At 47.8% G+C, this 14,526-nt stretch overlaps 1 protein-coding gene across 1 annotated transcript; it reads left to right on the forward strand.

Moving 5' to 3' along the window:
• The first annotated feature begins 4,418 nt into the window (after positions 1-4,418).
• Positions 4,419-10,391, forward strand: FASLG (Fas ligand). The gene is made up of 4 exons (XM_030495869.1): positions 4,419-5,159; positions 5,482-5,527; positions 8,478-8,531; positions 8,955-10,391. Exons 1-4 carry the CDS (start codon positions 4,713-4,715, stop codon positions 9,347-9,349), a joined length of 942 nt encoding a protein of 313 aa, XP_030351729.1. The 5' UTR covers positions 4,419-4,712; the 3' UTR covers positions 9,350-10,391.
• Positions 10,392-14,526: the final 4,135 nt, after the last annotated feature.

The raw sequence follows: 14,526 nt of genomic DNA on the forward strand, positions 1-14,526 counted from the left end.
CCCCAATATCCGGCCAGAGCTGTTAGAAATTGGTTTTGAAACCTGCTCTTGAATATGAATATGTGCATGTCTCCCTCATGAGCTGTTGGCACCAGCGTGTGTGGCTTTATGTGTGCCGCAAATGCTTCTAGCAAAGAGAGCAGTTGTTGAGGAAATGAAAAGCATCACCCTCATCTGGGAAACTGAACTGTTAAAAAAAGCCCCACGTAATAAAGAAATGACACTAAGATGTCAGTGCTAACTGCAAGGCTGGGTGAGTTCCGGTGTCTTCCATGCCCCTTGAAGGCTTCAGTGGAGCCTTGCAGGTAGATGCTGCTGCCTCTGGAGGCAGTTCTCACAACCATCCATTCCAATGTTCAGTCAAAAATCCATGGGGTTTTTTTCACAAACTCATTCAGTTTTGGCTGCCAGTTAGTGGTTCCCTAGGAGGGCTTTTTCCTGAGACTCAAGAGCTCTGTGCTGCTGGAAATCATCCCTCTTTATGACAGGTTTTTAGCACACTGTCTGTCCCTCCCTGCCAATCTGCTCTTGAATGGACCGAGTTGAGCATTTTTGCTGTCCAGCAGTTATTGCGACTTTTGCCTGAGCCCCTCTGAAGCTGAACATAAATATGCAATGTGGGTTCTGGGCTGTTTCTAGTTGTCTAGTGCTAAATGTGAGTTCATGCCTATGAGAGCCCATGGGCTTTCCCTGCTGGAAGCTTATGTACACCTGGGTAGCCTCTATCAGTTTCAGAGCTGTGTTTTCTTTCTAGGATGTTATTCTCCATCTAAAGCTTGATCTGTGGTCTTTGTTTCTAGGCTTGTTTCCTTCTGATTAAATTCTCTGTACTCATGGTTACTTACGATCTCTCACCAGTTATTTTAATCTGCAAATATTGCTGGTGTAATATTTTGCTCGGTTTTCTCCAGATCTGTGGAAAAGGTGCTGAAGTAGCATTGTGCTGAGGACAAGCCTGGTGAAAAATCAGCAGCTTTGTCCTGGACGATGTTCTGTTACACTTTCCACTGTCCCCCCAAAGTGAGCATCAGTTGGTGCCATCTCTTCTGCCCGCTGTGGCTGATCCCCTGGGTTTGCGGTAGTTGCCTCTCCTGCCTCTGATGGCACAATTCAGGCTGGGACTGCAAAAGGTTGCCAAGGCTTTTAATATCTCGGGCTAATGTTTTGAATCCTGTTTTTTGAATGCAAATGATTCTCAACTTCTTCAGTTGTTCTTGGGTGAAATTTATGCAGCCCTATGGGTTTTCAACAGTTGCTTTTTAGCATTTCCACCAGTCACTGGTGTAATAGGAAATATTTGTTAATCACTTTCAGGCACTGTCCAGAACCCAGTGAGAGCCCCTCATACACCAGTGGTTCACACTTCGGTTTTTTGGTTGTTTATACTCTATTTTCCGTCGAGTATTAGATCTCTGTCATTGTTCAAGTCCTTTCTTTGATGTATTTCAAGCAGGTCATCCTTTTGTCCTTAAATCTGCTGATTGATAGAAACTTCTAGCTGCTGGCTGATTCTCTTTGCTGTCAACATAAACTTAGTGTGTATCATTAGTAAGAGCATCTGCTTCTCTGGGGGTGAGATAGGGATGGTAGGAGTTCTTCCAAGCAAATCCTCTTTTTCTGTCTGTGTAACTGTTGCTTGTCTTTTGTTGTTCTTGGCAAAGGGGATTGATTCTCTAATAAAGGGGTATGGAAGGCATTTCCACTTGGAAATATTCCCTCCTGTTCAAATGACATAAGGCTGCTGAAAACCGTGTGTATCTTGCAGACTGAGTGAAGAGCAGATAGGGAAGAAGACAGACAAATCTGACACCCCCTTTGTCCTTCTTATGTCCTCCTTTCCTGCCCAGCTGTCCTTGCCCCATGTTTTAGGAGAGGTCAACCTTGTCTAAATTCTGGCTCTAGGCTTTCTAGCAAAATAGATTCATGTGGCTTATGTGTCTACCTACAGCAAATTGTCTCACCATTATTTCAACAGCCCTGTTAATACTGGGTGTGGCTTGAGCGATAGGAAGCCAGCAGAACAGAGCCTGTAGGCACCATGATACGCTGCAAAGCCACAGCTCTGCCTGCTCTGTCTTCCAGCACATATCACCTTGGTGATCTCTGAAGACATTGACAGGTGAAACAGTGTGACAGCAGGACCCGCACAGTAGAGTGTGCTAGGAAGGGAGAGGTCTCTGAAAGCATGGTGTACACCAAAAATCATCCTTTGATGGTAATTAGTCCCAATCTTTGGCTTGCCACAGCACGTGGTATTAGCAGGCTATTGATCTATGCATCCAAAAGAGAGGATGCAGCAGATGTGGCTGAAATGGCTTTCATTGTTTTAGTCATCTCTGCCTTCTCGCCCACCCATAAAAAAAGCATCTTTGTGAAAATAGGAAGCAGTGGGTGAGAAATAAGTACTCTTCTGACATTTAAGGGAGACTGCTACTGTACCCGCAATCCCACCAAGATAAGCTGTCTGCATCAAGCAGTCAGTGTCAGAAAAAACTTGACAGCAGACCTTCTCCAGGCAAAGCTGTGGTCAGTGACTTTCAACATGCTTGTCAGCAATGCCTCCAACTGACAAAGTCCTGAGTTTCAGTCCCTGTTCTCTGAGCCATCACTCTATTTTCAACAGTTGAATGGGCCACAGAGGGCATTAAAGAAACAGGAACTCCGCCACCCATGCCCGTGTTGCAAAGAGCCACGGGCACATGGTGCTCACTGCTCTGAGAGCAAAGGAGTGCAGGCACTGCCCACTGAGCGAGGAGCCTGAGCGCGTGGCGAGTTCCCCTATGCATGGCTCAGGCACCCGCAGCAGCATTAGGGCTGGGAGGCTTGCACAGGCAGAGTGGTGGGGCGTGTCCTGGCAGGAGATGCTTGCCCTACCATCCTGCTGCCTCTCTTGGCTCCCTGTGCCCTGGAGGCATCTCTCTTTCCCCATGCCCAGCACTGGCTAGCAGGCTGGGGTTCACCATGTAGCATGGGAGGTGCAGGGCTGAGCCCAGACCTTTGTGTGACCTTCTCTTGTCCTGACCGTAGGAGTGGATGAGGATCTGCCCTCAGGCTGGCTGGAAAGCACTGTTCTGGGGTGCAAAGTGAGGGTAGGTATAACCAGGGTTGAACTGGTGGAGCTGGATTTATGTTGCTTTTATGTCATGTCTTTTATGTCAGAAACCTAGAAGTACGAGGACAAGCCAGGCAGATTGCTGAAACCTCTTGTGCTGCAGATCACTCTGCAGCAAACAGCTGTGGTGAACATCTTCAAAAAGCAGTGGGGTGTCTGGTGGTGCAGGCAGGGCTTTGAGGACATGTCTGACTTACTGGTGTGGTTGGAGGCAAAGCTGAGACCTTGCTTTAGAGAAACAAGCCTATTTATGTTGTTAAAGCGTGCTGTTCTCAGACCACAGTTTTGATGTTCAAGATCAAAGCCTGTGTGTTCTTCAGCCACAGAGGAGACAAATCTCCAGTTTGTTCTTGTAGTAGGCATTTCCTTTTTTTTTAAGTGCTACCCCATACAAATACACACTTCAACGTAGGTGTGTGAAATGGAAGAGCAAACTGCTGCTTATAATCACTCTTGTGCCCCTGTAAATCTGTGGGAAAATCTCATTGCTGCCCCTTAGAAATCTGCAGTCAATGGTAACTGAGAAATTGGAAATTGAGAAATTAGAAATTGAGGAATGGAAATGTCCCTGTCTTGCCCTGTCTCATTATGATTTTGTAATGAGCTCTTGTAACTGGTGGTGCTTGCAGCATGGCTTGAATTCTCAATGTCTTCTTAGAAGGCAAAAGAAATTTTACCAAGATAAGTAGCATAATGTCTACCCCACTTATGATGTCTTTAATCATAAGTTACTCAGCCAGGTTAGGTCCTGCTGCAATGCTCAACATTGACCTGAAGAGATAATAAAAAAGCCCTTCCCTATCTAAGGCTTCTTCAGGTTAGAAGAGGACTCTGCGATTTGAGATAGTATTTGCAAAGGTAAGAGGGACAGCGGAAGCTGCCAGAAGAGCCTACTTGTGCCCTGAGACACTGTATGTTTCTCCTATTACAGCACACCACTGGTTCAGCTTGGCCAGTGCCCTGCAGTGATTTGGTGTGAGTGAAGGCAGCCTACTGAGCTGGCTCTACATGGGCTGTTCACGGGGCAGCTCTGCTGCAGCTGCAGCACTGACATCTTCCTGTTCTCAGTTAGATTGGTTTTTAACAGAATGGGAAGGTGTCTGTGGCCAGTATTCTGTGACTCAAGATCTGTGCTCTATGGACCAGCCAAGGAAAAGGCAGGAGGCACAACAGAGAGGAGCAAGTAATTTGTCCTGTGTGAAATTAAGCAATCCCCCAGCACCCATAGATGTATTTGGGATCAGGTCTTCATCCTTCTGCTGAGGAGTCCTCAGCTCTGCTTGTCCCATCTTGGGCACTATGCCAGAGGCTTTTTCATTCCTTTTGCTCTGCTTGTGGTCCAGGACACTACAGTGGAAAAGCAGGTGTCTCTGCCCAAGTGGGCTGCTGGAAAGGGTGGTTGGCTGGTGGGTGTGCACTGCACTGATTACTCAGTCCCCAGTTGGAAGCGTAGCCCTTGCATGTGAGTGTATGTGCTTCCCGAGTGTGGTTTTGTGCGAGCATCTGCTGCTGCGCTGGTGCTGCTGCCTCGCTGTGGGAGGAGCAGGCAGGTGCCCCAGACTTGCAGCCGAGGGTGGAAACTCTTTGGGGTTTGCTGTTGATGCTTGAGGCTTTTGTAGAGTCACAGTATCTGAGCTGGGTGTTCACTGCTGGAGCGATGCAGGCGTATAAAGGTAGACCTGGATCTTCTGCCAGGGCTCAGTCTGGGACAGCCCCAGCAGTTTTTGACTGCCACATGGAAGATCACACCAAGCAAGTCCAATCCACCCCACTCCCGGCCATGCAGCAGAACTTGAATTACATGTACCCTCAGATCTTTTGGGTTGATGGCTGTCCCAGTGCACCCCCTTCAGCACCTTCAGCACCCTCCATCACTCCTTTCCCACCATCAGTACCTGACCGGAGCAGAAAACCAAGGATCAACAGGGAAAGGAGGAGCATTGGCTTTCTGGTGATCTCCTTGCTGCTCCTGCTGGCCTTCACTGGAGTTGGGCTGAGCATGTTTCAGATTTTCCACCTGGAGAAGGAACTGGCTGAACTCAGAGAGGTGAGGTCTGCCTGGCTGGTCACAGAGGCTTTGGGGAGACAGGAGAAAAACCCTTAAAATTGGCTCCGAGATGCTCAGGTGTTGCAAAGATCCCCAAGGGGCATTTAAATGTTTGCCATGTAAGTGGGGGTGCTTATTACTGCAAGAGAATTACTCTACTGCTGATTGGGTATATTTGGGTGTCTTTGTGTTTGAGTGCTGCAAGGTCTCTCATATGAGCACTGAGAATTAAGCATTGCCAAAGACAGTCATTGACTGCTTTCGATGATGCCCCTGTGCTTTCACTCTGCTAAGACAGCTTGTGACTCTTCTCTTTTGACAGTCTGCCAGTACTGAACATATCCCTCCGGCTTTGGAGAAACTCATAGGTGAGTTGATGTACATAGAGGAGGAACTCCTCTGTGATAGCATGTATGCATGGTCCTGTTGTACTCTTCCCTCTCTTTGCCTGTAGCAAAGGCAGGGTCACAGCTTGATGCTATGAAAGTGCTGATTTCACTTGCTTGGCTGAATAAAAAGCTTTCTCTCTGTGGTATGGGGATGGAGTCCTGCACCCTGCCTGCCGGAGTGCTTAGAGGTGTCAGCCACAGGTTTCTGGCATAGTGTGCCTCTGCCTTGGGGCTCCCCGGGCCAGTGGGGCAGTGGTACTGGGGGTACTCTGCTGTAGAAGTGGTTTCTGGCTGTCCTAACCTATGGCAACAACATGAATAGAAGAACAGAGATGGGCACTGCACATCTTAATTCTTTCTCTTCTTACTCTTTTAATATTTTTGGATGACGCAAAGGGTTTAGTTTTCTTCGGGGTAGGGAACTCTTCCCGCCCCCCGCCCCCCCCAATTCTTTTGGTACAAAGTCTCATGGCAGCCAAAGCTAATTGAGAAAAGCCTGATTATATGTCTGTGGAGGTTTCTTTTAGAAATGTCGTTTCAGTGAAATTGAAACTTTCCACAAGAAACTGCCAATTTTTCTAAATTCAATTTAGAATCACAGAATCATAGAATAGTTAGGGTTGGAAAGGACATTGAGATCATCTTGTTCCAACCCCCCTCCCATGGGCAAGGGATGCCTTGCACCAGACCATGTTTCCCAAGACAGCCATCCCAAGGCCATCTGCCAGGGAGGGAGCATTTACCACTTTCTTGGGCAACCTGTTCTAGTGCCTCACCACTCTCACAGTAAAGAACTTCTTCCTTATATCTAACCTGAACTTCCCCTGTTTAAGCCTGAACCCGTTACCCCTTGTCCTGTCACTACAATCCCTGATGAAGAGTCCCTCCCCAGCACCCTTTTAGGCCCCCTTCACGTACTGGAAGGCTGCTCTGAGGTCTCCATGCAGCCTTCTCTTCTCCAGGCTGAACAGACCCAACTTTCTCAGCCTGTCTTCATACAGGACTGCTCGAGCCCCCTTATCATCCTCGTGGCCCTCCTCTGGACTTGCTCCAATAGCTCCATGTCCTACTTACGTTGAGGACACCAGAACTGTACACAATACTCCAAGTGAGGTTTCACGAAAGCAGAGTAGAGGGGCAGGATCACCTCCTTTGACCTGCTGGTCACGCTTCTTTTGATGCAGCCCAGGATACGGTTGGCTTCTGGGCTGCGAGCGCACACTGAAGCTGGCTCATGTTAAGCTTCTCATCAACCAACACCCCCAAGTCCTCCGCAGGGCTGCTCTGAATCTCTTCTCTGCCCAACCTGTAGCTGTGCCTGGGATTGCCCTGACTCAGGTGTAGGACCTTGCACTTGGCTTGGTTGAACTTCTTAAGGTTGGCATCAGCCCACATCACAAGTGTGTCAAGGTCCATCTGGATGTCATCCTTTCCCTCCAGTGTGTTGACTGCACCACACAGCTTAGTGTCATTGGCAAACTTGCTGAGGGCGCACTCAATCTCACCGTCCATGTCACCAACAAAGATGTTGAACAAGGTCAGTCCCAACACTGAACCCTGAGGGACACCACTCGTTACAAGTCTCCAATTGAGCCATTGACCACAACTCTTTGTGTGCAGCCACCCAGCCAATTCTTTATCAAGTGGTCCATCCATCAAATTTATGTCCCTCCAGTTTAGAGACAAGGGAAAAAAACCCGAAAAATTTCAATTTGAAAGGAAAAATTTAAAAATAATATTTTGACCTTCAAAACTGTTATTTTACTTTTAAATTCCATGTTAATGTTATCAGTGAGGATACCCCTTTCTAAAAATGGGAAAGTCAGAAGGAAATTTTCATCTATCAACAATTTTTGCTAGATCTGGAAAGATTTTTTTCCCTTGAGGATTTTGATTAGTAGGAAGGTTAATTTCTTTTCAAGTATGTTCCAATACTGAATTAAAGCAATTTTTGAAATAGCAAAATTCTCTGGAAAGGGCAGTCCGGGTTCCCACCAACTCCCATGTCAATAAATTTTGTGATCTATTGCTTAGGGGAAGGGGAGCTGTCATTTTAACTGGATGTTCAGTGCTCTGATCACAGGCTACTTTAGCAGTAACTGAACATAAGCTATAAATAGTAACCCTGAATGTCTTGAAGGGGATGGATAAATAAAGCCAGGGAAATAGCGTAAAGGAGGAGGGGGAGAGGAGAGGAAATTTTAATTGGCTTTAGAAAAGAAAAGGCTGCTTCTAAAATTTGAGAACATGATGCTTGGAAATAGATGTTGAGAAGGGAAGGATGGAGTGGGATGGGATCCAAATACCAAGTCACTGTAACTGGTCCATCTCTCCAAGAGAAATAGAGCCTTCCAATGAAGGCAGAATTTTCCGAGCTGTGCTCTGTCTCTCTGAAGAAAAGGTCTGCCTGGCCTGGTTTGCAGGATGCCTCAAGCATCTCTGATCTAGTTGTAAGTAGGATTGGTACTCTGCAGACAGAAGTCCACTGCCATGGGTACATCTGCAGTGCTGGACTAGAGCGGGGCAATGGAGCAGGCTCATCTCTAACAGGTCATGAGCTGTCACCTTCGCATGGCCCAGAGATGCTGAGTAAAGGGGCAGCCTTGTCCCTCTCCTATACCCTGCGTGAGAGGCCTCTGCTTGAGCTCACCAACTGAGCCATTTTAAGAGAAAAGCTCTCCTTGCTCTTTCCCCTTGTTTTTGGTCACATCTGGGCTCTTTGCTGCAACTTTTCCTTTTTAACTCCTTCTCTCGCCCTGCAGTGTTTGTCCAAGCACTACTCTGCCTTCCTGTGCTAAGCCATTATGCATACGTGCCCTGTGCTGCTTTGAATCTGCCCTGCTTTAGCTTCATGATTGTCTCCCTTCTGCCCTCTGGGCTGGCTTCTCCCAAGGAGCACATAGCTAACCTCTTCCCTATTTTTGTGCAGGGCAGAAGGAGCAGTCAATGAAAAATGAAGCGAGGACGGCAGCACACCTAACAGGTATGTGCTGAGGGGCCAGCAAAATGTTGGAGCAGGGCATAGGGCAGATGTGGCTGGGGTGAGAGGGTGACATGGTTGTAGTTGTAAGGAGCCCACCTCACTCAGACTTTCATGCTTTCCTTTGGTAATATGCACTCTGACAGTGGGAAGTTACTCCACAGCTAAAATCTTCCCCTCATTTAGGCTTTTCAGTGAGGGATCTGTTTGTTGGTTTGCATCTGGGGTGTGCAGGGCAGAAGGCTGTCACAAGCAGCTGAGGGAGGTGAAGGTGAGAGCTTCCACCTGCCTGAGATGAAGGCAGACTTTCCATGCTGCAGACAAGGGCTTGGAGGACAGCTGACGTCGTGACATGGGACATCACTTGAGGAAAAAACATACAACTGCTTATACTTACTGCACTTTTTCTCTTGTTCTGGCTCCCAGGAAACCCGGATCAGTGGGACCTCCCTCTGGCTTGGGAACCCATCTCTGGCCATGCCTTCACCAATGGCATTCAGTACCGTGATCAGGGCCTCGTCATCAATGAGACCGGTCTATACTTTGTGTACTCCAATGTGCTCTTCCGCGGCAGCGTCTGCAGCAGCCAGGTGTTGACCCACATTGTCTACAAGAAAAACCCAGCCTTGCTTGGTAGCCACGTGCTGATGGAGGACAAGAGCATCAACTACTGTACAGGTCAGAAAACATGGGCCCGGAAAAGCTACCTGGGGGCTTTATTCAAGCTCAGGAAGATGGACAGTTTGCATGTCAATGTCTCCAAAATCTCTTTGATTAATTTTGAGGAATCCAAGACATTCTTTGGCTTATTTAAGCTTTGAATGGGGCTGTTTGAGCATGGCCAGCAGCCCACGACACACACACTAAGATGCGTGAGGGGTGAGTGCTGCCTGAGTGGCAGTGGCCAAGCCAGGGTCTCGCACCACAAAGCTCACCAAGAAACCATGTTTTGGTCTTCAGCATGAGAAGCCTCAAGCAACTGGTAAAGGCTTGGAAGTAGACCTCTCGGAAGCACCAGGGCTGTACTGCATTAACCTAAAGAGAATTGCACATTTTCCTCTCTGAAAAAAAAACCAACAACCCAACAACAAACTCAAAATGTAGTGTGCTGAAGACACCATTGAAACTCGTTACTCGCTATCTAAGAAGATGCTGGTGCCAGCAGCCCCACACAGCGTCATGGCCTTGGTGAGCTTGGGCAGCAGGCAGGCAGTGAGGAGGCCCCTAAAGGCATGTCTGCAGGTGCCTGGGCTGTGCCATGCCATGCCATGCTGCAGGCAGTGGTGTGGGAACAAGTAGTGTGGAGGTCTTATCTACCCGTCTCGAGCCAGTACTGGCCACCCTGCCTGGGCACTCAGGACTGTGACTGATGTACAACAGGCACCTGCCTGCTAGCTGGCTTGTTAGCTGCCGTATGTACATTTTTGTTAAGTTACCGACTCTGCCAATCTCAGAAAATGTCCCCCAATCCCTTTATTTAACTCATGCTGACTGCCTTGCAAGGAACATGCCAGAAGCAGCCGGGCCATGAGGGGGATCCCAACCCCAGAGAGAAAATTTGACTGTGATGTGCTGAAGGGGCTGGTGGGGAGGCCACATACTCCACTGACAGAACCTGAACAACACAGTGCTGGAGAGTGGTGGGGCCCGAGACGAAAGCAGCATCTCCAACCCCCTTCCTGCCCTTTCAATATATCAGCGTCCCCTATGGAAACCTGGTCCTGTCACCTCCTGCATGGTGCAGGTGGGAGGGCATGCTGGCCACCATAAACAGCATGGCTATGGCTGGCCCCCTTGTCAAGGGATATTCTCTCCTGAGCAAAACACAGCTGGTAAATAAAGGTATATTTTTGTAGTAAGTGACACTGTCCTCTCCTCATGTGGAGCAGCAGGCTTCTGCAGTGACCAAAGCCCTGAAGGCCTCTATGATCAACAGGAATCTGGGAGCTTGACCCCACTTTGCTGCCTGCTTCACAGGGCACAGTGTCCCTGCTATGGAGCTTTGGGGTTCCAGCATTGGAACATCAGGATTTGGGAACCAGGGAGGTGTGATGTGGGTAGCACAGACCAGGCAGCCCAAGCCCAGTTTGGCCATCAGGAAGAGGACTGATCTACAACACAGGCTTCAGCTTGAGTGGAGCCAGACACTTGTTGCTTAGCAGAAGCTCTGCTGTCCCCAAAGGCACCACGCTCTTCTGCGTGCCCTCTGGCCCTAGCACATGGCCTTTCCCATGTGGAAGTCTGAAGGGCAAGGAACTGAAGGGGTGCTTTGGTGGTAAAAGCTGCCTATTTGCTCACTCTGGTTTCTGGTCCCTGGAGCTCTTCCCCTCCATGTGTTAACCCCAAGGCTGTCTGCCACCCGTCCACCAGGCAGTACACAAAGGCTGCGGCGCATCACCATCTTTGTCTGTGGTCCAGAGTTCTTGCAGCTCTGATGTTGGTCACAGCGAACAGTGGCTCTTCAGCAGCATTTATTTCCTTTTCCACGGTGCTGCTCTGGGCTCAGTGATGTGTGGCCTGTGGTTTGTTGCTTCTTGCTTCAGGGAAACTTATTTCTTTGAAACGTGGAAGCAGACTGGCTACTAGTGTGGCCAGTGTGAACACTGCATCTCTCTGCTCATGCAACTGTTGCTGCACTCAGATATTTCCACTGCATTTCTCAAGATGGAAAAACCCTCAGAAAGTCAAAGTTTAGGGATCTTTTTGCCTGAATGATGCTTTCTTGCTGTCCCCACTCCCTCTAGTATCAGGGGTGCAAAACGCATACTGCAGGGACAGAGGTGTTGGATCCAGACTCTGCCAGGAAAGGCTGGAAATTGCTATCCAATTTTGATTGCTGGTTGTGCTGTGCTGCTTTTCTAGTGACCAGACATTCAAGTGAGGAGTGGGCATCTGTACGTACACGTGCCCTCCAGCTTGCAGCTATTTCCGTAGCAAAACTAGCTGAGCGCATTGCATGCTTCCTTTCTTTACTGGTGAGTGGCTTAGAGAGGGACAGGGCACTCAGTGCCCAGGGGAATCTCACACTGACAGTACGGCCTCTGCTAGTACTGTATTGGTGTGGGGCTGGAAAGCTCCCAAAGGTTTGTATAAATTGGCACACAGTAGCTCATCTAGACTGTGAATGTAGTTAGCTCTGGGGCAGAATGCAGCAGATGCTATTGCTGCACATCTGGAGGGGGCAAGGATCTGTTAGTATTTTTATCTGAAATGCTAAGGCAATGCAGACCTGCGTATCTCAGGGGCAGTGAATAGTCATGTTATATATAGTGCTGGGATCTTCTAAGGTGGACAGAGCTGGCTTATCCTGGCAGGATAAAGCTAGATGCTGCTAGGCTTGCTCCTGAGTGAGAGAGCAGCTGTGACTGTGTTGGGTCAACAGTGTGGTTGCCAGTAAGACACAGTGTTACTGCTTTGTGATCCCTTCCTCAAAGATAACTCTAAACTGTGCAGAGTAAATCCACTACTTAGCCTGTGGTCTCCAACTAAAGATTCAAAGTAAGGTCTTGACAGGATTCTGCAATTTCAAACTGTATAGAGTCAATTCATAGACTGCTTGTGCCACAATGGCTTTATTAAAGTCATCTTTAATAGCTAATCCTGGTCAGAGAGGGAGAAATGTGCTCTGACAGCTATGGCCAGCATTTCTCATACCAATATTGCATTTTGCATCCATGTGTCCTGACTCTTTACCAGTTCATGGTCACTTCTGATGGGGAGGAAGGTGACTGGTGCACAACAAAGGCCTGAAGGGCACTTGTAATGTAAAAGCAGAAGGAGCAGTTGCTGCTCTCCAGCTCATCCCCAGCATGTGCTGAGGCATCAGGGTATCAGAGACAAGAAATGGAGCCACAGCATGGACTGGCTCTCAGCAGGCTTGCTCGGTTGTGTATCTTGGCTCAGAAACCTCACAGCTTAGTTGTAGTTAGCTGGAACTCACACTGTTGAGAGGTGTTATGTGTGACTGCTTCTGTAGCCCTCTCAGGGAGAAGGGATGGCATGAGTAAGAATGGAAGAATTTACCTGTTTGAAACCACTCCAATCCTATGAGTTCAGACAACAACCTTCTATTTGAACTGACAAGTTTCATCATTGCTTTGGTTTTTTTTTTTGTGATTGATTTTATTTCTTTTTTTTCCTTTTTTTTTTTTTTCTTTCCACTTGCCTGAAGCCAGCCTTGGCCTTTCTAAGTTTCTGTTACAATGTCTTGTGGGGTTACTTCTTCCAGTAAAGTTGTAAAGAGATGTAAAGATTGTCAAATTTTTACAAGGTTGGGATGGAGCATTTTCTAGTGGTTAGAGAGGGGAGAAAAGGGGAAAGGGGGTTAACTTAAATATTGCTATTATTTTTCTGGTAATCTGACGTGTGGGCATATTACATCATGGTTACAAAAGTGTCATTTTAGGTGTGACTAAGTGACTGAGGTTTAACGCAAACGAGAGGGTGAGGTGAGTAGAGGGAGAGGAGGGGTTCTGATGCAAAGTGAGGCAAGTTATATGTGAATTTCTTGTTGATTTTAATTTAAAAAAATAAAAATGAGAGAGAAGAAGAAAAACTTGGCAACTTGTTGCTGATTCATCTCTCAGGGTAACATGGAGAGCCAAATGTTCCATTCCCTGTACATGAGCGAAGCCCTGACACAGGAGACGTGGCACTGCAGGCTGTGGTGTGGGAGACTGCTGGCAGTGTCAGCAGTGGCATCATTGGACAGACAGAGGTGTGAAAAGATGCTCAGTTCCCTGGCCCCTGCCTGTGGTGTGACCAGCAATGCTGCTTTAGGATCCTACCAGGAGGCACTGCTCTGCCTGGTTACCCCTGCCAGGACATCAGCAGTCATGCAAACAGGCACCATAAACTTTCTGTTGTGAAGACTCACAGGTTTGGTTTTTTTTTAATAAGCTGTTTTTTCCCTCTGGGTAGCAAAGAGATAAAAAGCTCTAGGTGGAATAACAAACCCAGCGTGCTTTCCTCTGCTTCAGTTATTTCACCATTCCTCAGCACACTCCATATGATTCAGGCCACTCTAGAAAGAATCAACTTCTCTCCCCCACTTACAGACCATCATAGAGATGTTGCATCTCTTTTTCCCATACCACACAACCAGTTTCCTTCAAGAGCAACTGAAAAAGTCTTCTTGTCCAGTTTCCTTTTATTGATGGGGATTCCTTCGGTTCCCCTTTGCCAGGTCATTCCTGGGGAGTGAAAGTCTGCTGGGCTTTCCAAGATGTTCAGCTTGGAAACCTGCACAGGCCAGGGGAGTAGCTGGCCTTTTGACCCACGTGAATGAGTATCAAAACTGTGGGCTATCCTGAGCCCTGTGCTGGGGACATGCATTTCTCCTGGCACTGCTATTGAGGTTTATGTCAACACAGGGACAAAAGATTTCAGAAGAAAAGCATCTGAGACATTTGTCTCTCTTAATTGCAACAATCTACAAGCTACTTGTTCATGCTGGAGGTGTGATGAACATGAAATTCCCTAAGCAGGGTGCAACCTGTTTATAGCTGGTGCAATTCTCAGCTGTCATGGGGTCAACCAAAAAACTGGTACAAGCTGCCCAGTCTCGGCACAGGCTTTGAAGGACATGCCTACAGAGTGGCTGGCTACCATTCTATTTATCTGTGCTCCCTGCCGAGGTTTCTGCATGGGGAAGAGCTATCGAAGATTTGGCTTTCAATAAAGTCCTGAAAGAGAAATCCAGACCATGGAAAATCAGAAATGCTTTAGCAACAAAAGTGGATGTAATTTGCTCTAATTCCCTGCTCAATTTTGACAGGGAAGGACCAGGGGAAATTCAGCACATTCAGTAGACAAATCCCGTTGTTGCACTTAGTTTGAGCAAGGGTGGGTTGGATGGCTAGTTGTTAAATAAGCAGCAGATGTGTGCTGTTGAAGACACTGGGATGCTCCTTGCTGTTGTGCCCTGCATGTTCTAGTATGTAAGGAAGTGGTCCTGCCGAGCTATGTGTGACTGTGCATGTGCGCTGCTTTGCCGCTG

Source organism: Strigops habroptila, chromosome 8 (assembly GCF_004027225.2).
Source record: "Strigops habroptila isolate Jane chromosome 8, bStrHab1.2.pri, whole genome shotgun sequence".
Lineage (NCBI taxonomy): Eukaryota > Metazoa > Chordata > Aves > Psittaciformes > Psittacidae > Strigops > Strigops habroptila.

Excerpts from the sequence above, each read along its gene's own strand:
- FASLG (XM_030495869.1), top strand. The coding sequence starts at position 4,713 with ATGCTTGAGGCTTTTGTAGAGTCACAGTATCTGAGCTGGGTGTTCACT. Across the intron at positions 5,160-5,481 it reads AACTGGCTGAACTCAGAGAG|TCTGCCAGTACTGAACATAT; the intron begins GTGAGGTCTGCC and ends CTCTTTTGACAG. Across the intron at positions 5,528-8,477 it reads GGCTTTGGAGAAACTCATAG|GGCAGAAGGAGCAGTCAATG; the intron begins GTGAGTTGATGT and ends ATTTTTGTGCAG.